At 44.3% G+C, this 27570-nt stretch overlaps 1 protein-coding gene across 3 annotated transcripts in view; it reads right to left on the bottom strand.

Annotated features, from left to right (window-relative positions):
* BLK (BLK proto-oncogene, Src family tyrosine kinase) overlaps positions 1–27570 on the bottom strand; it is a 70852-nt gene that overhangs the window by 9065 nt on the left and 34217 nt on the right. For 2 of the 3 annotated variants that reach the window (XM_082726919.1, XM_082726920.1), the window contains exons 2-7: positions 11264–11372; positions 9048–9099; positions 6928–7021; positions 5935–6033; positions 4700–4803; positions 147–293 (exon numbers count right to left, since the gene is read on the bottom strand). In XM_082726919.1, coding sequence (XP_082583045.1) covers positions 147–293; positions 4700–4803; positions 5935–6033; positions 6928–7021; positions 9048–9099; positions 11264–11371 — 604 coding nt within the window. In that variant the 5' untranslated portion in view covers position 11372. The remainder of the gene's footprint in view (positions 1–146; positions 294–4699; positions 4804–5934; positions 6034–6927; positions 7022–9047; positions 9100–11263; positions 11373–27570) is intronic. The other variant, XM_082726921.1, reaches the window with a different exon arrangement.

Here is a 27570-nt window from a genome sequence, read left to right as displayed (position 1 = left end):
AATCGACTTTGAATCACTGTGCCGATACTTGCCCAGCTTTGGGATAGCCCCCTCCCCTAAGATGGCACCAGTGATTCACATGATCTTGAGATCTAGTGATAGATCGAAGGGCTCCTCTGCACCCGGGTCACATCCTCCCCTCTTACGAGAATAATGCTGCACCAAAGCCTGGAGTGTAGGGAAGGTGATGCGGGGGGAGATGTAATAGCCCCCTTCATCCAGGGAGCGGATCTTGTAGTGTTTGATCATCTCCCCCTGGGTGGTCACATCCTTCACAGTCAAGGAAAAGGCACCTAGAGGAGTAATAAAGGTACAAGGCATACAGAGGGGAAAATCAGGGTTGAGATTTGGGCTTCATTTCAAAACCACCCAAATTCTGCCCTCCACTTTAACTCTTCCCACCATAAGTTACCTTTCTTTCATCTCAACCTCAGCCCTCCAGAAAGCCTTCCCTATCCTCGCCACCCAACTCAGACCTTGATGTTTCTCTCCAAGCCAGGGAATCCCAGAACTCTGAAGCAAACATGCTGTCCCCTACTTGGACATCTGGTCATCCAGGGACCCCCCTTTGCCATGGACTATTTATTGAGAAATGTAGAGTTATTGAAGGAACTAGAGGATTGATTGATTCCTGGATTATTCAACTCACTCATTCTAGCTGAAAAGGCTGGCGCTGCCCCCACAAGGAATAGCAAATACCAAACTTAAGCACTCATGTCCGTGGAGGAGAATATAATAACCTATTTCCCAGGAATTCTGTTCAAATTCATAAACATCTCTGTACCTTGTCATGTGTATTACTGTCTGCCTGCAGACAAGGATAGCAGAAGCTAAAGGTTAAGAGCAATTTAGGAGGCAAGAGTTTCCACTGGAGAAACGCCTTTCCACGACTTGATGTTCTCATAAAATGTCTCTGTCCAGCTCTTTGGGTAACACGCCCGCTACTCTTAATGGGAAGATGAGGAAACTGAGGTCAGGAAGGGGAATGCTAGTGGCCGGCTGGGGGTTCCCCGCTCCGAGAGGAAGCTTTTACAAAGCTCCACCGCTAGGTGTCAGGCTCGGACGCCTCTTCTGGGTGTGCACGCCTGGTTTTTCCGCGGTGCTGTTTGTCTCCCTCGCAAACCACCTTTCCCTCTCCCCTCCCTTAGCTATTGCGCCTCTCATCACCTACTTACAAACCATGCAAGATGTGTGTGTGCATCTTGCTGTCGCCAGGCCCATCCCACGTCCGCGACCGCAGCTCCACCCTGCTCGCTGCAAACTGTCTCCCCTGCCTTGCCCCGGTAAGTGCAACCGGAGAGTGGCTCTAATGAGTTCAAGGAACCTTGCACCACCCCGGTAGTGAGGAAGAGGGCCTTTCTTCCCCCCTCCTCTCTTTTTTTTTTTTTTTTTCTTTTCAGCTGGACATCGTGTAGGCTGCATCATAAGAAGCCTAGGAGACCCTGCTCTCTTCCCCACGATGCTGCTACCAGAGCTCATGATTTAGGGCTTCTAGCTTGCCTGGGGTTCATCCAAGGGCCTGTCCCCCATTTCTTTTCACAGTTTAATATTCTTCTTATTGTTATTCCTCCAAATACTTTCAACTGCTGGTTCAGGGCTCCCAGAGATTGAGATTTAATGCCCGCAGAACTGTCTGCCTTCAGACTGGGAAACTAGCTGATCCTCACCCAGGTACCCATAAACAGAGGTTTGAGAGGCTAAGAGAATGACAGAGGCAATACAGGGTGAGAATTCATTTTCCCGGCTTCTGTGGGCAGCGTTCCTTCCCTGTCTTCCATCCGCTGGCTGCAGTTTTCAGATGCAGAGGGAGGGCACTTGCTTCGGAGTTCTGAGGAGCATGTGTGCAAATGTGTCTGTGTCCGTCTATGTGTGTGGGCTTGATGATGCTGAGGCAGTCCTGCCTCAAACTGGCCAATTTCCAGCTTGGACTAGCTTCCCCATGGTGGGCAAGGACAAGAGGGGTACCCCCACCTTTAGAGCACCCCTTCCTCCATCCTGAGGTTGGGGAGTCCCTCTCTTCCAGAAGGCACCTTAGCAATAGACAATGACTAAGACATCATGTCCAGGGCGAGATCACATGATTCTGGGACTTGTGTCAACATAGTAGGGGTAGGTGGGAATATACAGAAAATAGGATTGACTGAGAGATCACTGTCCAAGCAGAATGTGGGCACAAGGGGTTCCATCATACTCTTCTCTCTACTTCTGTACATGTTTGAAATATTCTCTAAAAACAAAACAGGTATGTCATCTCCAGTGATTCCCATATCGCTTCTTGGTCAAAAGTGCTTTGCCAAAATGGAGTCGTGGCAATATGGCAATATCCATATATAGATATATATGGATTTAATTCATCCACTGGTACAGTTCCGGAAATTTTATATAGAACACCCAACTGACCAATGCACCCCCCACCTCCTCAACCTGGCCCTGACCCTTTGAAGGGCGGGGAGGCTTCGGGATCTCCCCTGAGCCTCCCAGGGTATAATGAGCAGCCCTCTTTGCCCCTTGTTTGCTGCTCTGGGGCTTCCGCTCGCTGTGGTTCTCAAGCTGTGATGGAGCTGGAGGACGAGGCTGGCGGGGTGCTCCCACTAAGCAGAACCTCTGTCTCCTCTCATTGCCCCAAGCACAGGGAACCAGCTTGCAGCCCAGCCATCATCTCTTCCCTTCCTCCTCTGATGTCACTGTCACCACCTCTCCTCCAGTTAAAAATTGGCCACAAGGGCGTAAGAGGTCCTTATGTGCCATGTCATGATGAACAAAAGCTTCCTTCATCTTACTCAGGGATATTCACCTCCATCAGCTCACGACAGGCCTGCCAGACACACTGTAGACCTTGTAAAGTCTCTTAGATGACTTGGGCTCTGATCCTCTGATCCCTGTTCACTGTTGGCCTCATGGGAATCATTTCTTCCCTTAGGGACTCAGTTTCCTCATCTTTCAAATGGGGCTATTGGCTCAGCATCCCAAAGATGGCAAATATGTACCAGGAAGCATATATAATAAGGTCCAGAGCAACCCGTTCATAATAGCTGCAAGCTGGAAACAGCGTATGTCTCCCAACATCAGAAAGGAGGAACAGCTTACAGAATATTCATATGCTGGGTTCTGTAGAGCAGTGAATGTGAACGGACCACTGTCCTCAACAACATGAGGGTACCTGTTATGGGCTGAATTGTGTCCCTCCCAAATTCCTATGTTGAAGTCCTCCAGTAGCTCAGAATGTGACTCTATTTGGAGATGGGAGCTTTAAAGAGGTAACTACTGAAGTCATTGGTGGGGAGACAGGTTGACTAATCCAACATGACTGGTGCCCTTATTAGAAAAGGAGATTAGGACACAGACTGAGGACAGACCAGGTCAGGAGGTCTGTCAGGTAGAAGGTAACTATCTACAAGCCAAGGAGAGAAGCCTCAGAAGAAACCAATCCTGCCACCAACTCTATCTAGGACTGCCAGCCTCCAGCACCATGACACAGTTTCTTTCTGTGAAGCCGTCCACCCCAGTTTCTGGTACTTTATGACAGCAGGCCTAGTAAATTAATATAGACTGTAACAAACAATGTCAAGTGGAAGGAACAAGACATATAAAAATAAAAATAGTATGATTCCACTTGCATCAAGTTGAAGAATATGGGAACCATGGGTGGTAAAGCCATAAGGAAAGGCAAGAAAGGATTTCCCTAAAAGTTGGGGCCCCTGGGTGGCTCAGTCAGTTAAACATCTGCCTTCAGCTCAGGTCACAATCCCAAGGTCCTGGGATAGAACTGGCATTGGGCTCCCTGCTCAGTGGGGAGTCTGCTTCTCCTTCTGTCCTTCCCTCTGTTTGTGAGCACTCTCCCTCTCAAATAAATAAATAAAATCTTTAAAAAAATAAGAAAAAGAAAAGAGAATTTCTTTAAGAGTTGAGATAGCCATGATTTCTCTTGGGGGAGGGGTAGGTTGAGTCACACAAGTGGAGTGGTGAGAAGGGCTGTGGATGTCTGGAATGTTCGCTCTCCTGTGGCTGCACAGGTGTTTCCTGTAATTATACGCTCACTTATAATTTATGCAAGTTTTATATGCTTTATATGTCATAACAAAGGGAACTTTAAGAAGGAAAGAAGGAGAGAAAAACAAATGAAAGAGAAAGAGAAAGCCCGGTGGCCTGCGGGCGGTGGCAGAAATGTTTTGGTCAATTGGGGGGTTTAAATCCATGCGTGCTCCCCATTCTCCACAATGGCCACCCCAGTCTTTCATACCCAGCCACGGGCCTTTCTCCAAACTCTGTCACCTTCCAGGTGCCCGTAAGTGCCTCGGCTGAGATGATTTCTAAGGGGTCTTTGGGCTCCCAAATCCTTTGGTTCCAAAACGTGGCTCTGGGTCTCTCCCTCTCTTCAGACCTCACCAGCCTCAGTGTCCCCACTGAGCCAGAGACGATGCACAGTGGCCTGGGCGGGAGCAGCTCTCTAGCTGCCTCTCTTACCTGCACCCTGTTCATGTCCAGCCCAGCCAATGGACACCTGTTGGCACCATAGCCTCACACTCAGCTTCTGGACACTAGATGGGCTGGCCAGGCAGGGCCTGAACTGAAAGGGAGACAGGAGGCCCGGAAGCCTCTAGGTTCCCCTGGCTGGCATTCCCAGAAGCAGCCTCGGGGGTGGGTGGGGGGGCGCTTCCTGGGGACTGCACAGGAAGGGTACACTGGGCACCATGCTTACCTTTGTTGGTTTCACTCTCTCTGATAAGAAAGGAGCCCGCCTTATTGATTGGAGCCAGAAGCTGCCTCTCAGCATCTTTCCGGCTAATTGATCTAAAGAACCATCTGGGAAAGAGAAAAGGCAGGCAGACCTCAGAGGCCGAACATACTCCTTGGAATACTCTTATCCATGCCCCCCTTCTAAGCTGTACACCCCCCCCGCCCCCCAAAATAGCGTTTTCCTGTTTTCAGGTTAACCCTGAAATAACAACACTCCTCACATCCTGATTCATGAAATGCCCTTTGGCCCCTGGACCCCTTTTCTTTTTACTTCCCATCAGTGGATGGACTTACTGCTTTCTTGAACTGAGAACATTTTTGGGTGCTCTTTGTTAATTCTACTCTGGGAAAATGTACCCAACCACCTTCCCTCAGAGCAGCCCCTCCTTGAGGTCAAGTCTGAATTCCACAAAGTGCTGAGACCCTCAGAGCACAGATTCCCGCCATGTTCCTCTCAAGCAGGGACCAATCAGTGTTAGTGTCCATGACCCCACACACTCTTCCAGGGAGAGGTGCAGGCCTGGCAGTGCCAGACAGAACATCCTCCCAAGGGCGACCATCGCTGGATGAGGGATACCAGGTAAAGCCACTAACCCAGTTCCAGCACTTTGCTCACGAGTTTAACAGACTCTCAGCTCTTTCAGGGAAAAAGCCCCATCTTACTCATTTCTACAGCTTTCTCCACATGTGGACAGAGTCACAGTCTGGGTTCTGTTTGTTCAGTGCATGTTGTAGGAGGGAATGAGTGACTGGTTCTGTGCAGAAGTGGGTTATGAGGGTTCTGAGGAGTACTGCTTTCTGGAGGCCAATTCTGAGCGAGGCCATCACGCTGTGAGTACCCCTGAGTCCTGCCCGTCAGAGGCCCTGGAGGAGATGGGGCTAATCATCGTGCCTCAAGGTTCGCTTGCAAGGTCATGGGCCTGTAGGGACATTTACATCCAAATAAATCAGGGGAGGAGCAGTTCCATTTCACAGATGGGAAGAGTGAGGTGAGCACAGAGAAGTAGTTCCCTGAGCACCAGGCTGTCTGGGTCTGTGGATAAGACTTCCCCAGCAGCCCCTTTCTAGCTCCCTCCATGCTATGCTCCCAGAGGCTCACCTTTCAGTCCCTTTCCGACCCCTCCCTGCCCAGCAGCCCCCAGGGGGGAAGCAAAAAGTGGGCCTCGGCTTTGAAGGGCCCTCCGTCTGTCCACTTACTTTTCCACTTCCAAGGTCTCCACTCGGGCCACAAAGTTGCTGGGCACATAGCCTTCTCTTCCAGTGATGAGAGACCTGGCCAACCACCAGTCTCCAACTCTACAGAGAAGGGAAAACCAAAATGGCATAGTGACTCCTGTGGGTATCTCTGGGGGGCGCTCACAGCCCTTCCCCAACTCCAATCTCATCCCTGAGGCAGAGGATGCAGAGGGCAGATGAGAAGGAACTGGTATGAATTGCTCAGTGGGGAGGTGCTAACTTGTTGAGCATCTCACAGACTGGTCCAGGGAGGAAGGGGTTGGTGAAGACTCCAGAGGAAGAGTTTGTCCAGACAGCCTGACCACGCCAGAGGGCCCCTGTCTTCCGTGAGTAGCCTTCCTCTTGGTTAATGGGACAGATTGAGAGTTTAGTGAGTGCGTCGGGACCAGACAGGAAAGACAATAGCAGGAGGAGAGATGCTGCCCAAAGGAGGAGCCGGGCAGCCCACGTGTGCCCAGAAGGTCGAGGCTTTTGTGCTTTGGGCTCAAGGCCATCGCAGAACTTCAAGAACAAAAGCAGAACCTCTAGGCTCCACATAACAAGCCCGACGTTAGAGAGAGAGCAGACTTTGGAGGAGTTTCTGAGAGGGAGCCCTAGAAATTAAGTAAAGATGATTTCATGAGCAGAATCCTGTGCGAGGTTCTGGCTGGCAAGGGAGACACACAAACCTGTGGTAGAGCAGCCAGGCAAGCACTGTGCCCATCAGGAGGGCTTCATGGAGGAGGTGATGTTGGAGGTAGTTTTGAAGGAGAAGTATGATTTTGACAGTGAAGTGGGAGATAGTGAGTGGAAGCCACCTTGTGAGAAAGACTGTGGAATGGTAGATAGAAGGAGAAAACTGGGTCAAGGTAAAAAGAAATGGTGGGTGACTGGACTGGACGGCTGGGTGGCTGTCCCACTGTGATAGGGAGCCTCAGAGTCCCCTGACCACAGGACCGCATTCCAGGAACTTACTCCTTCAGTATCTGCAGCTTCTCCCCCTTCAGCATCTGCAGGTCCCTGTCATTCACCGAGCTGTAGTCATACAGGGCCACCACGAAGTGCTCCTCTAGAGGGAACAAGGAAGAGATGTGCACCACTTGGGCCCAGCGGAGTGAGGGCAGGGGCTGGGTGAGTCTGTGCTCTGGGCCATCTCTGGCTGCCATGAGGTCAGGAGGACACAGGGACAGTGGGGAAGCTGTGGTGTGCTTTCTCCCTCACCAAGGCAGCAGGGGAATCTCCTGTCTACCAGACTGACCTTCTAACTTTGCTGCCGGGAATAAGGACAGGCTGCCCCTAGAGTCCATCCTGTCATCCCTTCTGGTCTCCACATGAAAGCGCTAAGGCCCAGAGCTACCCTCTCAGGGACTGGCTAGCCCAAGATTTAGGGAGATTGGCTGCACTGGGCTGAAGGCTGCCATCCCAAGTTTGGGAATGAGTGTTGGCTGATTCCTTATTGCTTCAAAGTCACATCAGCTTCCCTTCTCTTCCTCTTTGCCAGCTGCCCCTCCCCACCTCTATTCCAAAGAGGGTAGTGGTCTTGGGAATGTGGCTGCTATAACCTTGACCTGTAACTGTGGCCTTGTGCTCCTGGCAGGTGGTACCCTGACTTGCTGCTAGTCCCAGGAATGGACATCCGAATGGCCACTGCGAGTAAGGAGGTCTTTCCTGCTAGCTCTGGGGAGCCAAGAGCCACTGGAAAAGGTCACTTGGAGACCACCTCGCTCACCTGGGAGCGGATGACTCAACTTTGTCACCGATGTGTGGTGTGATGGCTAGTCACTTCCCCATGGGGGGAAGAGGGGATTGGAATAGATGACGATGCCCCCCACCTCCAGTTCTAAGATTCAAGTCTTTGCATCAAAGGTTGTTAGTTTATTGCTTTGCCCAGCGCTTCCTTGCTGGGGCCGTGAACCGCCAACCCCCCTCCCCCAAGTAGGAAATGAAGGATGAGCCTTGTGGTAATCAGTCGTGAGTCCCAGCAGGATGAGAAACACCAAGATGAGAAACATCTGGTTTCAGCATTTTGTTTGGGAGCTTGACAGACTCTGAGCTCTCTCAGGTTGAGGAGCCACGTCTTACTCAATTTTATAGCCTCCCCAGTATTTGGACAGAGTGGGTACTGTTTGCTTAGTGCATGCCGGGTGAGACAATGAGGGACCCAGGCTGTCAGAGCTCCTCATGCTCCTGCAAGCCAGTTCTGAAGGAAGGGACCGTCCTGTGAGTCACACCCGCCCCCCCCAGGCTCCAAACCCCTGACCCAGGAGGGCCATGGTCACTCATTACACAATCCCCCACTGTCCTACCCACCAGAGTGGCAGTAGAGACGGGGTGAGGGAGGGTGGCGTCAGTGGTCAGAAGGCCAGCAGCAGCTTTGGAAAGTGGGGAAGTTGCGGAGAAAGATAATGCTTTCTATCTTTCTCGGAACAGACTCAGGGCAGGAGGGAATACGCAGACCCATCGGCCCTCACCCTTTGAGGGTGGGGCTTTAGAATCTTTGAAAACTTGGTTTTGGGGGCACCTGGGTGGCTCAGTGGGTTAAAGCCTCTGCCTTCGGCTCAGGTCATGATCCCAGGGCCCTGGGATCGAGTTCCACATCAGGCTCTCTGCTCAGCAGGGAGCCTGCTTCCCCCTCTTTTTCTCTGCCTGCCTCTCTGCCCACTTGTGATCTCTGTCTGCCAAATAAATAAATAAAATCTTCAAAAAAAAAAAAAAAAGAAAGCTTAGTTTTGTTTTTTATGCTGTTTGTATTTATTGTAACATTTTTTCTTTTTGTCTCATTTATAGTTTGTAGTTCTTATTTGAAAAACAAAACACAAAAAAACACCCAAGCTCAGATACAGGAACTGGGTCTTGATTCCTGGAGGGGGCCCCCCCTCGTGGGCAGCTGAAGCCTGGGGCAGAGTTGGGCCACACCCCTCGCTACGCTTGGTTTAGTTGCCTCCCCCCATAGCCTCTGCCTCTCTGACCCTGGAGGGCCTCCCCTGTCCTCTCCAGGAAGCTTCTCCCAGCTGAGCCCCTGTTCTGCCTGCACAGACCTGGGCCCAGAGCAGATGGCCTGGAGAGCCTCGGCTTCAAAAGCAGCCCCTTCTTACCTTGGTCTGGACACGTGTCCGGAGGTGTAGGAGCCAGATGGTTAAACAGCACCTGCAGCAGAAACACACACACACACACACACACACACACACGCTGCAGTAGTTCCACACCCCCCAAACCCAAGGCCTGGGCTGGGAGGCTGTTGCACCTGTCACCCAGGGGCTCTGTAGGGCGTATTTCCCTAAAACTCAACAAATACATCCCTAGGTATATACCCTGTAGAGAAACTTCTGTAGTGTATCAGGAACCATGCACAAGAATGCTCCCAGCAAAACTACAATAATACATAAGAATTGTAAAAGGTGGAAATTGTCCTTAGGACTAATGACAGAAAAATAGGCAAACTGGGGCACAGTCATGCAAGGAAATGCTACGCCGCTGTGGAACTTCTGAGCCCAGATATGCGCATCAACGTGGATGAAGGTCACAGATGTAATGGGAGATCTGACAACCACGTCTCAGAAGAATTCAGGCTGATCCGATCAAAAGTTCACAACCGGCAGAAGAAACTAAACAGTCTTTAGGAGTATATGCACATGTGATGATACAAAATGGTAAGCTAAGGAATGATGGACACATTCAGGGTAGAGGCCTGGGGTGAGGGATGGACTTGGGTGGGGACAATGGTCACTGCTCCTGAAGACCAAAGGGGCTGTGCTGGGTATTCATTTCATTATCCTTTTAATCTGATGGACATGTTATGAGTATTTTTTGTTTGTCTTCCATATTTATTGAACACAATTTTGAAGCAGCATTTTGCCACATGGTACATACAGTATGGCTCCATTGAAAATATAAACATGTCATATAAGTAACATCGACAATAGGGTCTGGGAGCAGGGGTTCTGTAGCGCTAACTCTGGGTATCGCTGGTTAGTGGGATCACGAGTGTTTATAATTTTTCTCCACAATTAGAATATGTCATATGATTTTTTTTTAGAGTTAAAAACTCTGGGGCACCTGGATGGTTCAGTCAGTTGAACATCTGCCATCGACTGGGGTCGTGATCCTGGGGTCCTGGGATCGAGTCCCATGTCAGGCTCCCTGCTCAACGGGGAGTCTGCTTCTTCCTCTCCCTCTGATCCTTGCCCCTGCTCATGTTTGCACGCTCTCTCTCTCAAATAAATAAATAGTCTTTTTTAAAAAAATAAAGTTTAAAATATTCCAGCCTCTATAACTTATTACCATGTAACTTTGGCAATATTACTCAGTCTAAGTTATCGAGCCATCATTCACTCATTCAACAAGCATCTCAGTGTTCTGTGTTAAGTTGAGACACAGATAAAATGCCTTGTTTGTCTAAGAAATGGGATTAGCAATCCTACGTCCCATTAGGTCACCGTTGGACTAAATTGATGAACAGTTGAATGTGCCCCCCGAGGCAGAGAGCAAGAGAGCAGGTTCCAGGCATGACTCCCAACTGCCCCAAACCAAAAAGGGATAGGTGGCCAGGTGGGAGAGGGGAGTGTCACAAATAGACATCTAAAAATGCCTCTTTGGAATGTAGTACCCTCTGTGGAAGGGTTCTAAGTGTTCTGTAAACAAGCCAGAACAGCATCTCAGGTTCCACGGGAAGCTGAGGGTTTGCTGGAGAGATGTGGTTAGTCTTAGGGTTCCTCATTCCTGGAGAGTAACTCCTTGGAAGGTGGGCAGCAGTGCTAGGAAGGGGACTGTTGTCCAGGAGCTTCTGGGTAGGGGTGGGGGCAGCAGACGTTGCTAAGTGCCTCAGACCCATTCCCACCACACCCTCTTCTGGATCTTTTTGATTTCTTTTTCTCTTCAAGGCTGCCTTTGTGAAATGAGAACCGGCTAAGAATTACTGGGGGACTACACATGCCCGGTTCTGTTCGAAGGGTAGTATGTTACGGAATTGCATGGTTGTATATACATCCCATGTTGTTACCTCCCTATCAGAAAGGCACTTTCACTATACCCATTTTACAGATGCGGAAACTGAGGCATAGGGGAGTTAAGTAACCTGCTTCAAAGCACACAGCTATTCAGGGTAAACATGGCACTCTGGCTGTTAAACATCTCTTACTATATTGCCACACTGGCACAAGGTGGCTGCCACTTTTGGTGGCAGGGGCAAGGGGCAGATTTGTCAGAGCCCTGAATTATTTAGAGATGGCCCTGGTGCTGGCTGGAGACAAGCATGTGCTCTCTGCTCTTCTTCCTCCCCCTCCCTTTCCAGCTGGGAACAGCCATCACTCACCAAGGGTGGCAGTGGTGGGGGTTCTTTGCTCTGGGTGTTGACCTTCACAGGACTCCATCGGGCCTTACTCTTCTCCTTCACCTGCTTTTTGCTGCTCACCACTCCCATCCTGTCGGAGAACACACAGCAGACTGGCGACGTGAGTAGGCCTTCAGAGCCTCAGTACAGAAGAGCTCCCCCAGCCCCTTCGGGATGGCCAATTAGAGAGAAGAGGAGGAGGGATGGAAGTGGGAGGGCAATGAAAGTCAAAATCAGAACATGGAATCCGTTTAGGGGATCTGGCAGGCTAAGCTTGCATTGTCTTTTTCCCCCCAGAGCAGGAACAAGTGGTCCAGAGAGAAGGAATGACTGGGTTTAGGACACAGAGATCATCTGCCTGAGCAAACTGCCAGAAACTGCTGGGGTGGACCCCAGTGCCCTCGGGACAGGAGCCCTGGCATCCGGAAAGTGTCCGATGATGATTCTGGTGGGCTGGGTTCTAGTCTTCACTTTGCCACAGTCTGCATTTCATGGGAAGGTCACGTCCCTCTCCCAGCCCGTGTCAGAACATGGCTGAGGTTCTTTCCGTCTCAGATTTTCAGGTGAGAGGCTATAAATTCAGGCCCCAGGGATGGTTCAGGCATCTGAGGCCAACTGCCTCTTCTCAGGAATCTCAGAGAAACTTCCTTAGAGGTGAGAGAAATACAAGCAAGATTCTTCTTGGGTAAAGGATCATAGAACGACGGAAGTGGGAAAGATGCTAGAGACCACAGGCAGCGTCACCAGGACATCAGCACTGCCTCCGTTCCAGGGCTGGTTCTTTAAGAGGAGCTTACACTTGACCGGGAACTTCCCAAACCCTGTCTCCGTCATCCTTTCCACTTTAAAGTAAGCGTAAATAGGCGTGATCACTGTCCCAGACTGAAGTTTGACATGTTCCATAGCTGGTTCATGGTCACTTAACCTTTGAAGAGCCAACTCTGGAGTCCTGGCTGACCACTGGCTACTCCACTCCACCTCACACCTGACCCATCCCCAACAGGCAGACATTTAGAGGAAAGGACCTTGCCTTCCTGCTCTTGTCTGAAGGGCCGTGCAGTTGGTGGAGTGTTCCTGACTGCTTTTGGAGGTGTTCATAGCATTTCTTTGATTCCAAGATGCACCCCACCTTTTTTTTTTTTTTCACATTTCAGTATCTCTGAAACCATGATGTGTTTTACAACTAGTGATGGTTCATAAAGTAATTAGCAGCATCTTTTTTCCCCTATGTCAGTCATACATAAAATAAATGCTAGCCTTCCAAAGAGTGGTGTCTTAGATTTAATGAAATGCAGTGGTGCTTTTCTTCCAGAAAGGTGAAAGCACATGTCTCATATTACTTTTCCTCAAACTCTCCTTGAAGAAAAGGAAGACTATAATAATCTTAAATACAGGACAGAGAGCCACAATAAATTATCCATGAATACTTAATTGAGGTATGCTTTGGGTAAAGGGCTTGCAATACTTCACGTTTGTAAAGAATGGGACTTTTTAAATGAAATTTGTACCAAAGTTATGGGCCAACATTTCAGTTTTTAGAGATTTTTTTTTGGTATCAGAATTTTGCACAAGGGATTATGGGTTTTTATTAAGAATTGATACTGAGCCTCATGTCACATCGGGCTCTCTGTTCAGCAGATGGTCTGCTTCTCCCTCTCACTCTTCTTCTGTACTCTCCCTCTCTCTCAGATAAGTAAATAAAATCTTTAAAGAGAAAAAAAAGAATTGATATTAAATTTTATCAGGTACTTATTGAGTATCTTTTAATATGATAATTTAATATGTTGATGTGATGAATTCTGTTGATAAATTTTCTGCTACTGAAACTTCTCTTCATTCTGAAATAAAAGTTGTTTGGTTACAGTTCTCTAGTCTTTTTGATACATGGATGGATCCTATTTGCCAATATTTTATTTCAAATGAGAATCAATATTCCTGAACGGGTTCTGTGTATGAGGAGTTAGCACCAAGATAATGCTGGCTTTATAACATACAGGGGAACTGTCCACCCTTTTCCTATGGTCTTGAACTGTTTAATAACCTTGGGACTCTCTTGTTTAAAGGCTATTTAGAACTCCAAGGGGTCCTTTTATAAAAAGTAGGTCCTTAAGTAGATTTCCAATTTCTTCTACAAGAATTTGTCAGTTCCCATTTTCCCTCTCCCTTGCACCATTTTGATGATTTATATGATTTATAGATCTTTGATTTCCTCCACATTTTCCAGTTTGTTGCCATAAAGTTTTATGTAGTATTGTCTTGTAATTATTTCAACATCGTCTCTTTCTTATGTCCTCTTTCTTGTTCCTAATATAATTAAATTAGCTTTTTAAAAAAGATTTATTTATTTATTTATTTGACAGACAGAGATCAGAAGTAGGCAGAGAGGCAGGCAGAGAGTGAGAAGGAAGCAGGCTCCCTGCTGAGCAGAGAGCCCGATGTGGGACTCCATCCCAGGACCCTGGGATCATGACCTGAGCCGAAAGCAGAGGCTTTAACCCACTGAGCCACCCAGGTGCCCAACAATTACAATTTTTAATTGGATAAAATTATCTGAAATTTTCTTTGACCAAATAAAGTTTTAATCTAGCTTTAAAATAATGATAAAGTAGACTGTAATCAAAACAGCATAAAATTGGAGTAAGAACAGACATATTATCAATGGAGCAGAATAATAAGCATGCAAACAGATTATAGAGCATTTGGAATTGTATATATGAAAAAGATACATTTTACTTCAAAGGAGAACTGATGGTTGATTTTAATAAGTGACATTTAACAAGTGGCTGTCTACCTAGAAGAAAAAGCAATCGAACCCCTACCTCACACCATATTAAAAAATAAATTCCACATGTACTGAAAAAATATTAAAAAGTTAAAAAAAATTTAATTGAAAGAAAATTTAGGAGACTATATATTTGACCCAGAGTTTGGAAATAACAATGAACAATGAAGGGTAGTCAGATGCTGAAAGGACAAAAAGACATACTGATAGCAAAAATACAAATTTATAAAAGCTAAAGGTATTCTATAGTTAAAGAAATTATTATGAAGTCAGTACCTGAGCAATAGATTGGGAAAATGACTTGCAAGACATACTGCAGATAAATGTGTATTTATAATATACACAGAGCTCATGTAATTAAACAAGAATATGGTCTAGCATATGACCCACTCAATAAAAAGAAGGAATAAAGATTGTGAATGTCAGTTCATCCAACACAAATCCCACTAGATAAACAAACATGAAAAATGTTAAATTAAATGCAAATTAAGAAATGCAACTTAAGATAAAATATTCACATTACATCAGTAAGATTGGGGAAAAAATAAAAGGAATGATAATACCAATTGTTGATGGGAAAGCAAGGGAGAATTACATTTTCATACATTCCTGGTACAAAAGTATTTAATATAATTACTGTTCTTTCATTCATCTCTTCTTACCCATTGTATTTCTAGGATCAACCCTCAGTGAAGGCTGGGATCTTTATCTTAACTCATTTTTTAATCCAAATTGCCTGGCAAGGAGTAAGGACTTAATAGATATTTATCAGACAAATAAAATATGAAATATTACTGACTGTGTAGAAATTTTTCCAGTTTTATTAGAATTAAAGAATACATATATCTTTAAATTTACAATCCCACTTCTGGGAATCTCAGAGACTAATCAAACATCATTATGTAGGAATATACGCAGTATAAAAATGTTTATTGCAGCAATACTGGTAGCTACAAAAGGCAAAACAAAAAAACTCTGTAACTGCTCACCATTTGGGGAATTGTTGAATAAATATGCACTCTAAAATCTCTAATATATTATACAACTCTTAAAAAGAATGTACTGCATCTTTACAAGTGAAGCTAAGAGGACTTTTCTAGAACATGCTGTTACATGAGAAAAGCAAGATGCACAGAGGTGCATAAAATTATTCAATATTTGGAAATACCAAAGAATGAGAAAAGAAACCTCTATGCAGACACGCATACATTTTTATGTTACATGAAGAGAGGTTTAGTAGGATGAACGCAAAGTTGTTTACTTTCATTATTGGTGGGGGAGGTAGAGACAGACAAGGGAGGTGGAAAATGAGAAAAACAAAACAAAAGCAAATTACAAAAATTCTCTGTCTGTGTGTGTGTGTGTGTGCGCGCACACGCGTGCACATATTGTGGCCCCAAAAGATATTTCTTAAAATGTTAATGTTGTTTATTTCAAGTGATAGGACTTCATGTAACTTATTACCTTCTTTCATATAATTTTACATGTTCCTTGAATTCTTTAATAGGAAGCATATATTATTTGTACCAGCAAAAAAAAAGAGAATACCAGTGCCTGGTCCAGCAACAGAGAGGCATGAGGCCTGGAGCCAGGGTCATCCCCAGTTCTTAAGAACAGCCACTGAGTAGCCATGAGGGCTGCCTGAGCCTCATGCCTTTCCTAACTTCTCCTGACCTCCTGGCTCAATGAAGGGTCAGCAGGCAGCAGCTTCTAGAATTTTTCCAACTTGGACTTCTGCTTCTGCCACGGCCCAAATGGTCAGCCGTATCTGGTCAGCCATATTGCCACCAATTTTAAACTTCCTGACAAACATTTTCGTCCCCTTAAACAACATAATTGAATGTTTAAACAACTTGACAGAAAGTAAAATTCCTGAAATCAAATTACCCACTGCTCGTACTTCTTTGTCCTTCACCTCCTTAGCGGTGTATATACAGATCACTTTCCACAGTTTCTGTACATACATAGGTTCTCTATGGGTCCCTCTACCCCAGTGACTCTGACTGGGGACTAGAGCTACTCAGGAGGCCTTGTGACGATTAGAGCTGTGTCTGGGGGCTGGGGCTGCCCCCCCCTGCTGTGATATTTTAACAGTTTCAGGTTGGGCGGAGCCAGGAAATGCAGAAGTCCATGCAAAACCAAAGTGTAACACATGCGTGTCCTGGGTGGCTCCAGGTGGTTTTCTTGCACTGAGAAGACACTGGCCTCCTTTCCAGTGGTGAAGGACAGAGGATGGGTGGAAGAAATGTGTGAGTCTGTGTGTCTGTGTGGGTGTGAGAGAGAGACACAGAGAGGGAGAGAAGGTGAGAGGGTGTACACATGTGCACCGGTGCATGTATCAAGGTCGCGAGTGTGCCCAGATGTGTGTGTGTTGTGTATGTGTGTGTAGTGGGGGATGGCTAGCAAGAGGAGGGGAAGGTGAGGCAAAGAACTTCTGTTTGTTTATTTGGAATGGATTCAAGCCCCCCGTGCAGAATTTGACCAGAGCAGGGAGGTCAGTGTTTGCCCCAGGGGAGATGCTCAAAGCCTGACAGGCCCACAGCCTCAGCCTGACAGGGGATGTGGTGGAGGGAGCAACTAAAAATAGAGAAATTAGAAACCCTGTATTTACAGTTGCCCAGCAGTCCACAGGTGGAAAAACACTTAGCGTATATGATTTATTTGATATTCATGAAAACATCGATAGGCTGGTTACAAATATCCTCATTTTATGGCTGAAGATAAGAGTGGTGAGGTGGCTTGCTAAGGTCACACTGAGGTGGAAGGGCCAGAAGCTGGAGGCTGTTCTCTGCCTGGTACTGTCTGGAACTCACTGCTCAAAGCAGGTGCACAAGTGGCCCTACCTGAAGCACCCTCGCCCTTAACCCACAGTTCAGGTTTAGGTTCAGATACCCTATCGTCTTTTCCGTGGGGGCTGCCAGGTGCCTCAGAAGCCCTCCATCCAGAGGAGAAACCTCTGGGGTTGCTACCGGAGTAGAAAGGTCTGGGGGCTGTGTGCCCCTCTGGAGTTTGAGCACACTCAGGCAGATTTCCCAACTCCCTAGTGCAGTGCAGGTAGCTGGGGGTTCGAGGAACCTGGGCTCAAAACTACCTATATATGGCCTTGTGAACTCGGGGAAACCCCTTTATCTCTCTGAGTCTCAGTCTCCTTATCTATAAAATGGGGAGATATGAAACTTTTCCTTGTTCATAAATAAAGGTTTCCTGAAAAAGCGTACTCAATGGTGAATGGTGAAAAAAAAAAATCAAACAATTGACTTTGTTGTTTTGTGGGGAAAGAGCAGTTGTCTGTAGAATTAAGCCATGTTATGAAATTCTCAGTTATGTCTTGTCTATTTGGCATATCTTCACCATCTATTTTCAGCCTCTCACAGATGTTTTTAAATTAGGAGCTCACCCATCATTATGGATGTAATTTCCATGACTATTTGTGTTAAATTAGAGAAAAATGCACCAAAGTATTAAACCAATTGTGCAAACACTACTACCCAGGCAAAAATGGTTGCCCTGCCAAGACTGAGCTTTTAGCAGGTGGTCACCAGCCCCCGTGATGCTGAGAACGTTCTTTCAACCAGCTGACGTGCTCAAGCTCCAATGCAACATATGGAAAATGGTTTGGGATAGCGAAACACAAATATGTAGGTTTTCTAAAGGTCAAGACTAACAGCTTGTACATAACTTTCATGGTTGTCATGCAAACCAACAAGATGAGAGCAGGAAAAGAACAGAGGATAGAGAGTGCTAAATAAATATTAACTAGAAGACGCCCAGAGCAACTTGGGTGACACTTCCACTCTCCAGAGCCTTATGATGCCCAAAGATGGCCCTGGGATGCACTGGGATTCCCACCTCTTTTTAGGAGGGGTTTCTGAGGCCCTGGTGTCGGAAGCCAAGGTGTTTGGTGGGGAGGGGTGCACAAAGCCAATGGAGATGGTGGCTGTTGTGTGGTCCAGAAGAGTGTTGATGACTCTGAGTCCCTCCACCTACACTTGTTGCTCCAGAAGCCCAGACATGTTATTTTAGAGGCAGGGGGATGATTTGGTTGGAAAAAAAAAAAAAAAGTCTCATGCATGAAGTTGTCAGGTTGACTCTGGTTTACATTTTTAAATAGCAAATACTATAACGTCTGAAGTATTTCCCGGGTGCCAGACACTAAGCCAGACATGCTACATTTGTTGTCATGTTTGAGGGAGACCACACAGCACAGGGGACAAGAATACTGAGCTCTGAATCCTGGCTTTGCTATCTCCTACTTGTGTATCCTTGGGAAAGTTGCTCAACTTTTCTGTCTCTTAGTTTTGTGAGAATAACTACTTACAACAGAGTGTTGCCAGGATTAAATTAGTTATTACAGGCTCTTAGGCCATCTCAGAAAGTGTCTGGTCTGAAGTCAGTGTCTGATAAATGATTTACTATTTTTCCGCATATACGATTTATCAATAATAATCTCTTCAGCAACAGTGTGGGATAGGCACTGCTACTTTCCTTCTACAGAGAGATGAACTTGGGACATGAAAGCGTCTGTCCAGGTCAAGCTGTGGGGTGGGTCTTCCATGCAGTTCTGACTGGCTCCTAAGTCTGCAGTCTGGAAACCTTGCCTTGTTATTTGCTAAAAACTTTACCCTTCTGACTTGACCTGTCAGGCATGGGTGGGCAGCATCAAGGGGGAACAGGTGAGCCTATCTGCAAAGCCAGGGCTCAGCCCAGGTGTTCGCCGCCATGACGAGATATTGGCTTCCCTTCAGTGAGTTCTCTCTTCCTTTATGTCTTTTCCAACATGTAGGAATTCCAAGTCCTGCCCCCATGAAGTCATTAGTGCTTCATCCCTTTCCTAGTTGAGAAAAGTATAGTAATGGCCCTGTGACTCTGAATCAGTAAAGGAGCCAAAGAACTTGAATTGAAACCCATTTTCCGAGTCTCAACTTCAAGATAACTCAGCTTGAATGAGGCTGCCTCATATTTCCCTCCACATGTGAACGTGAAATAGCAGTAGTGCTGGCTCTTAGAGCTCTATATTCTTGTGTTCATTCAGTTGCTGTCAACCATGTACTGTGTCAGGCAAAGACGGAGAGAAGAAATAATGACAGAGTCCGTCCTTGTGGCAGGATAGAGGTGAGACATATACCCAAGTTACAACAATTCAATGTAGACAGACAGAATTACATACTAAAAAGATGTTTTTTGAGCTCAGCAAAAAGAAATCACTTCCACGTGGAAGGAAACACAAGCTAGATCTTTTTTTTTTTTTAAAGATTTTATTTATTTATTTGACAGATAGAGACCACAAGCAGGCAGAGAGGCAGGCAGAGAGAGAGGAGGAAGCAGGCTCCCTGCCGAGCAGAGATCCCAAGACCCTGGGATCATGACCTGAGCTGAAAGCAGAGGCTTTAACCCACTGAGCCACGCAGGTGCCCCCACAAGCTAGATCTTAAAGGACAATTCAAATGTAATTTTTTAAGATTAAAATGATTTTTTAAAGATTTTATTTTATTTATTATTTTGACAAATAGAGATCAGAAGCAGACAGAGAGGCAGGCAGAGAGAGAGGGAGGAAGCAGGCTCCCTGCTGAGCAGAGAGCCCGACGCAGGACTCCATCTCAGGACCCTGAGATCATGACCTGAGCCAAAGGCAGAAGCTTAACCCACTGAGCCACTCAGGTGCCCCAAGATTAAAATGATTTTTAATGAAAATTCTCAAAGTATAAAAAAATATGGAGAATAATGAACACCCACATACTCATCACCCAATTCTATAATTGTACATTACTTTCTTGACATTAAGACAAATCATTTAATAAATAAAGGATTGAAACTTTCTGAAATGAAATGAAACGAATGGCTTGAAACATGCCATGTCACTTTCACATACTTTGCATACATCACTAAAATGTGGAGACATTTCTCACACAACCACAATGTCATTATCACACCTAATGAAGCTGGCAATAATTCCATGGTATTATCTAACAGCCTATCTGTATTCATATTTCCCCAATTGTCTCAAAAATGGCTTCTTGCTGTTGGTTTGTCCTATTTGGGATTCAAACAAACTTCATACATAACATATGATTGTTCTCTCTCTCTACTAGAGTAGCCCACACCCCCCATTTTAGTTAGTTTCATGCCATCATTTGTAAAAACCAGGTTAGTGGTCCTATAGAATATTCTGGATTTTGGATTTTGCTCCCTTATAATGACTTGTTTCTCTATCTCCCTATTCCTTTACATAGAGTTAACTCAGTGGGTTCCATTAGATCCAGGTTCATCTTTTTCTCGTAGGGATGCCTTATGGAAGGACTACGTGCTCCACATTACATGCTATCAGGAGGCTTACACTGTCTGGCTATGCCACTTTAATGATGTTAGCGTAGATCTGGGTTGAAGTGATGTTGGTCTGATCTCTCCATTGCCAAGTTCCTCATCGACACTTCAACTAATGTTTCCATTAAGGGCTACTAAATATTACTAAATACTGATGCTCTAATTCCAAATTCCTTCCACATTTGTTAGTAGGGAGTCGAGAAATTAAAGGTTCAGAAAGAAAAAAAATGCCATGTAGAGTTCTACCAGGGTTGGGTTGTATTTGGATATAAAGAAATAGTGCTTTTCCAGAGACATAGAGATAGAAACCTTGCTCAGGAAAGAGTATTTTCCACTGGCTGGATTGTAGAGGGTATGATGGAATTATTCAAGAAACCACAGTTACCACCTTGGGTGATACCTTTAAATACTAGTAGCATATTTATCCAGTACTGGTATAGGACCCGATACAGAGCTGTGACACCTGGCTGAGCATGTAGAGCCTCTACATCGCGGACGAACCCCTGCCAGGGGGCAAGCTAGAAGTGATTAAACTTGCAACGTAGTTGTGCTCTTGGTCAAACTGACTGCCAATTCAGGCACATTGAGGAGACACACATGTGGCTATCTCAACTTTGTAGAGTAAAAATGTTTCCACAGTGGAAATTTACTCCTCACTGTGGTAGAGTTAATAGAAAAGATTTTTGAGTGGTAAAATGTTTGAGGGTGCTGAGCAAGCTTCAGGAAGGAAGACGGCATTCTTGTGAATCTGTGTTAAGTAAAATATAGACACATGTTGACTGAGTCACCCACATCTGATTCTGCTGACATGGAGAAGCTTGAAATTTGGTAGACATTTATGAGGAAAAATGGCATCGTGTTGATATCTAAATTCTTGTTATAATTCCTAGCCTGTGAATAAAATTCCCTTATTTGGAGACAGCATGCAAATTTATATTTTTAAAAAACCCACAGTAATGATAATTAAAACATGTCTCTGAAGATGGGATTGGGAGGCAGACAAACCATAAGTGACTCTTAATCTCACAAAACAAACTGAGGGTTGCTGGGGGGAGGGGGTTTGGGAGAAGGGGGTGGGATTATGGACATTGGGGAGGGTATGTGCTTTGGTGAGTGCTGTGAAGTGTGTAAACCTGGTGATTCACAGACCTGTACCCCTGGGGATAAAAATATATGTTTATAAAAAAAAAAAAAAAAAAAAAAAAAGAAAGGACAAATACCCAACTTTTGTAGCAGCATGGACGGGACTGGAAGAGATTATTATGCTGAGTGAAATAAGTCAAGCAGAGAGAGTCAATTATCATATGGTTTCACTTATTTGTGGAGCATAACAAATAGCATGGAGGACATGGGGAGTTAGAGAGGAGAAGGGAGTTGGGGGAAATTGGAAGGAGAGGTGAACCATGAGAGACTATGGACTCTGAAAAACAATCTGAGGATTTTGAAGGGGTGGGGGGTGGGAGTTTGGGGTCCTAGGTGGTGGGTATTATAAAGGGCATGAATTGCATGGAGCACTGGGTGTGGTGAAAAATAATGAATACTGTTATGCTGAAAATAAAAAATAAATTAAAAAAAAAAAAAAATAAAAATAAAACATGTCTCTGTTATCCCAAAACATAAATACAACTACTGTTGCACTTTGTATTGATGGGACTATGGGTCTTAATCTACTTTTTAATTTCTAAATTTTTTGGCATTGTTTTCTTTAAAAAAATTGAACAAGAGATCAAATCATGGGGCATCTGGGTGGCTCAGCGGGTTAAGCCTTTGCCTTCGGCTCAGGTCATGATCCCGGGGTCCTGGGATCGAGCCCCACATCGGGCTCTCTGCTTGGCGGGGAGCCTGCTTCTCCCTCTCTCTCTCTGCCTGCCTCTCTGCCTACTTGTGATCTCTCTCTGCCAAATAAATAAATAAAATCTTTAAAAAAAAAAAAAAAAAAAAGAGATCAAATCATGAGTTCACTACTGCCTGATGGAGTCAATCATGCTTCCTTAGCACAACTGTACTCAACCTTGGTTTGCAGTACAACCAACTGGGAGTTTTCAAATTCCCGAGGCCTAGCCCTAGCTAGCAGTTCTGATATTTGGGCCAGGGTGGGGCGCCAGGGTCTCCATTTTTTTTTTTTTTTAAGATTTTATTTATTTATTTATTTGAAAGAGATCACAAGTAGGCAGAGAAGCAGGCAGAGAGAGAGGAGGAAGCAGGTTCCCCACTGAGCAGAGAGCCTGATGTGGGGCTCAATCCCAGGACCAAGGGATCATGACCTGAGCCGAAGGCAGAGGCTTTAACCCACTGAGCCACCCAGATGCCCCGGGGGTCTCCATTTTTAACAAGTATCCCCAGTGATACTGATGCAGACAGGTTCACCAATCCCACTTCACAAAGACCCTTTCTTTATTTGGCTGCACTTTTGTAGTATTACTTGTAAAAAAGATTAAAAAGACGGCCTGCTTGGGTATTTCTTCATATGAACCCTTCATAAATAATGCTTGTAGTTTTCCTGTCGGTGATCTTGTTTTTAAATGAAATGAATTTTTTTCTATCTTCCCTTCCTCCTCGTCCTCAGACAGGACACTGAAGGCAGGGGGGTAAAGAAACTGAGGTGCAGAACAAGGATTTGAGTCTCATCTCTGTCTTCAAAGATTTGTTCTCTCTTACTGAGTGCACAGGTATTTTCCCAGGTCTGTCTATTCATGACTTGGACTGCTTCTTTTTTTTTTTTTTTTTTTAGATTTTATTTATTTATTTGACAGACAGAGATCACAAGTAGGCAGAGAAGCAGGCAGAGAGAGAGGGAAGCAGGCTTCTCGCTGAGCAGAGAGCCTGATGCGGGGCTCCATCCCAGGACCCTGAGATCATGACCTGAGCCGAAGGCAGAGGCTTTAACCCAATGAGCCACCCAGGCACCCCTTTGACTTGGACTTCTTTTTTTTTTTTTTTTTAACATTTTATTTATTTATTTGACAGAAGGAGATCACAAGTAGGCAGAGAGGCAGGCAGAGAGAGAGGAGGAAGCAGGCTCTCCACGGAGCAGAGAGCCTGATGCGGGGCTCAATCCCAGGACCCAGGGATCATGACCTGAGCCGAAGGCAGAGGCTTTAACCCCCTGAACCACCCAGGCACCCCTTTGACTTGGACTTCTTTAAAAAGACACTATCTGGGGCCTCCTGGGTGGCTCAGTTGGTTAAGCGTTCGACTTCTTGATTTGGGCTCAGGTCATGATCTGAGGGTTGTATAATCTAGCCCTGCATTGGGCTCTGTGCTCAGTGTGAAGACTGCATAAGATTCTCTCCCTCTCCCTCTGCCCTTCCGAACCTCCCCACCCCATTCCCACTTGTGCATGCACATACACACATAGTCTCTCTCTCTAAAAAAAAAAAAAAAAAAAAAAAAAAAGACACTATCCATCATTCAGTCTTTTTGAGCCATCTTTCCAACATTTATTAAACACAACCCAGAGATGGAATGTGTAAATAGAAGGGAAGGTTGTGCAGAGAAGCACCTTTATCTACCAGGTTTTAGGGGGCAAGGAGCACATACTTGAACTGGAAAAAATTGGCTTTATTTTATGCTTTCAAAGATGAAGCTGGAAAAGATTAAAGACAGAAAAAGAAACGAAGAAAAAAGTCTCAGATCCCTGATGTTTTGGGGCCAATTGTGATTATTGAATGGGTTTAGAGACACAGATGTCCAGAGACACAGAGATTTAAAATTAATATATAAAACTCTTTGTTGTAGGATTTGCCTATTACATGAACATATGTACTAGCACAGTGCCTAGTACTCCTTCTTCCTCAAGGTTGGAGGCTATGCCATGTGCTTTATATGTAGTATGTCTATGCCTGACAGCAGACATATTTCCTCCCATTTTACATACAGAGCAACTGAGGTTCAGTGAGGTTTAAGGACTTGCCCAAGACCATACAGGGAACCACATATTTAAAGATTTTATTTACTTATTTGTCAGAAATCACAAGTAGGCAGAAAGGCAGGCAGAGAGCGAGAGGAAGAAGCAGGCTCCCTGCTGAGCAGAGAGCCTGATGCAGGGCTCAATCCCAGGACCCTAAGATCATGACCTGAGCCAAAGGTAGAGACTTGACCCTCTGAGCCACCCAGATGCCCCATTGGAGCCACATATTTAAAAACCAATTCTACCTGGCTTTGAAGTCTGACTGATCCCATTCTGTTCCAAAGCATGGGAAGTAATAAAAATAAAACACTTGTGATGAGGTTTTGCAAGTTATTCATTTATTTATAATTCCTGTTGTAAGTCTCATTCTGGGCAAGGTTTGTTATTCCAGGGCCAGGCAAATTTGTCTAAGTAAGCTACCTTACTGAGTAGTGCTAAATAATAGATAAATCTCACATCGAGGAAGGACTATAGTGGCATGCTTCAGGGTTCTAACTTCAGCATTTCTTAGTCAATATTTTCTCAGCAATATGCAGACTCAAAAATTTTGTTCATTAGATAATCAGAACATATACAATGAGGGGGAAAACTAACAGAGTCAGATTAAAAAAAAAAATCCCTCAGGAATGAAAGCCTGAAACAAACAAGTTGAATTAAAATAAGAGGAAAAAAGCATGCAATTAAGGCTCAAAAAATCAACCAGTGAGGCATCATAGCAGAAAGGCCAGACTCAGTAATAGTGTGTGAGGGACAACACAGTGGTGTGGTGGAGAGAGCACTTTCTGACTTTGGGGACTCACAGAAATGTGTGGAATTCTGGCTTTGCTGCTTAATAGCTGTTTGAAAGGCAATGTGATTTATTTACTCCAAACCTGTTTTCCCATCTGCATAGTGGAAATAGTATGCTTACCTTGAATAATTACTGTAAAGAATAAAGACAGTATATATACGAGTTTGGCATGTAGATTGGGCTACATAAAAATAGTAATTTTTGCCTGGAAAAGATTTAGATGTTCTAGTAGGTATGAAGTTCACAAATCTAGATACAACCACCATCACTACCACCATGGCCAATAATAGCAACTAATATGATTATTGGTCCCAGGCAGTACAATTAGCTTTACAAACCTTGTATCACTTTTTAAGGAAGCCAGTCTTATTACCTTCTTACTTATTTCTTGCACCTTCAGAAGACCCCACACAACTTAATCAAAATGCACAGTCTGTCATTCTATTCAGGGAACCGGTCAATGGAGAAACAGTCTCACATAGCTACAGAGGAAAGCTATATCAACTATCAATACAGAACAATGTCCTTTATGCATAAATATAAAGTCAACCAAGTATCAAAAGAATCAGAAGACATTGAGCAATATAGAAGAGAGGGTTAATAATAAACAAATGGAATAATTCAGGAGAAAGCAGAGATAAAGTGCAGAAAATATCTTTTAAGAAAACCTATAATTAGTGTCCTCAGAGAGATTATACATGATATTGTATAAATTTAAAAGGAATATGTTGATGTGAAAAATGAAAAATCAGAAAAAAGGAGTTCTTATGAATTAAAAATGTGATTGAAAAATATTAAGATGGATACAGTGGGAGTTCCAAGTTAATGATCTAGATTATAATGTCAAGCAGCATCCTAGAAAACAGCAAACAGTCAAGAATGTTCACTGTTACCATTCCCATTCAACACCATACTGTAAGTCTAAGCTAATGCAGTAAGACAAGAAAAGAAAATAAAAGGCTAACAGGTTGAGAAGGAAGAAAGACAACTGTTCACAGATGACATGACTGTCTATGTAGAAAATCCAAAAGAATCAACAACCCAAAAAACCCCCTTGGAACTAATAAGTGATTATAGCAAGGTTGCAGAATAAAGATTAATATAGAAAAGACATTTGCTTTTTTTTTTTTAAGATTTATTTATTTTTTTGACAGAAAGAGATCACAAGTAGGCAGAGAGGCAGGCAGAGAGGGGAAGCAGCTCCCCACTGAGCAGACAGCCTGATGTGGGGCTTGATCCCAGGACCCTGGGATCATGACCTGAGCCAAAGGCAGAGGCTTTAACCCACGGAGCCACCCTGGCAACCTGTCATTTGCTTTCTTATATAACAGCAATAAAGCATTGAAATTTGAAATTACAAACACAATACCATTTACTTCAAACAAATGAAAGAATAAAGTATAAATTGAGCAAAATATGAACAAGATGTATATGAAGAAAGCTAAAAAATTCTGATAAAAGAAATAAAAAAAGATCTAAATAATAAATAAATAAATATATGTTTAATTTACAATGACAGGAAGACTAATATTATTATCATCTCAGTTCTTTCCAACATGATTTACAGATTTAAAGCAATCCCAATTAACAGAACAGGGTACCAAGAAACAGTGAAATAGACGACCACAAATATAGCTAACTAGTCATTGACAAAGGTGCCTAGGCAATTCAGTGAAGAAACTATATTCTCTTCAACAAACAATGCTGGAACAAATGGCCATCCACACAACAATAAATAAATAAATAAATAATACATAGACCTATACCTTTCACTATAATTAGCTAAAAATGGATCATGACCTAAGCATAAAACATGAAATTATAAACTCCTAGAAGATAATATAGAAGAAAATCCAGTTGACCTCGGTTTGGTGATGACTCTTTTTTTTTTTTTTGGTTCAAAATGATGATTTTATTTCTATCTTTAATGCTAGCAGAGGAGTCCAAAGCAGACTGATGTACATTGATATGATTTCTAAGAATCAAAAAAGCAAGCCTTGAAATGATCAGTTTGATCCGTAAGAGACTTAATAGTGTGCCATAATGAAGAATAACACTCTTTAAAGGAACAACAATATTCAACTTCATTATAAAAATCAGTATCTGGCACCCAATAAAAATTAGTAGGCACACCATCTGTAACAACATAGAGGGATCTAGAGGATATAATGCTTTGTGAAATAAGTCAGTTAGGAAAAGATAAATACCATTTGATTTCACTCATATGTGGAATTTAAGAAACAAAACAAATGAACCAAGGGAAAAAACAGACTCTCAAATACAAAGAACAAACTGGTGGTTACCAGAGGGGAGGTCGGTGGGGGATGGGTGAAATAGGTAATGGGGATTAAGAGCACACTTATCTTGATGAGCACTGGGTAATGTATAGAATTGTTGAATCATTAGTTGTACACTTGAAACTAATATAACCCTGTATTTTAATTATACAATTTCAAAAAAGAAAAAATTACTAAGCCTGCAAGGAA

The sequence above is a fragment of the Mustela nivalis genome, assembly GCF_964662115.1.
Source record: "Mustela nivalis genome assembly, chromosome: 4".
NCBI classification, from domain to species: domain Eukaryota; kingdom Metazoa; phylum Chordata; class Mammalia; order Carnivora; family Mustelidae; genus Mustela; species Mustela nivalis.
Note: the sequence above shows the minus strand (reverse complement) of the source record. Positions and strands in the feature narration are given on the sequence as shown.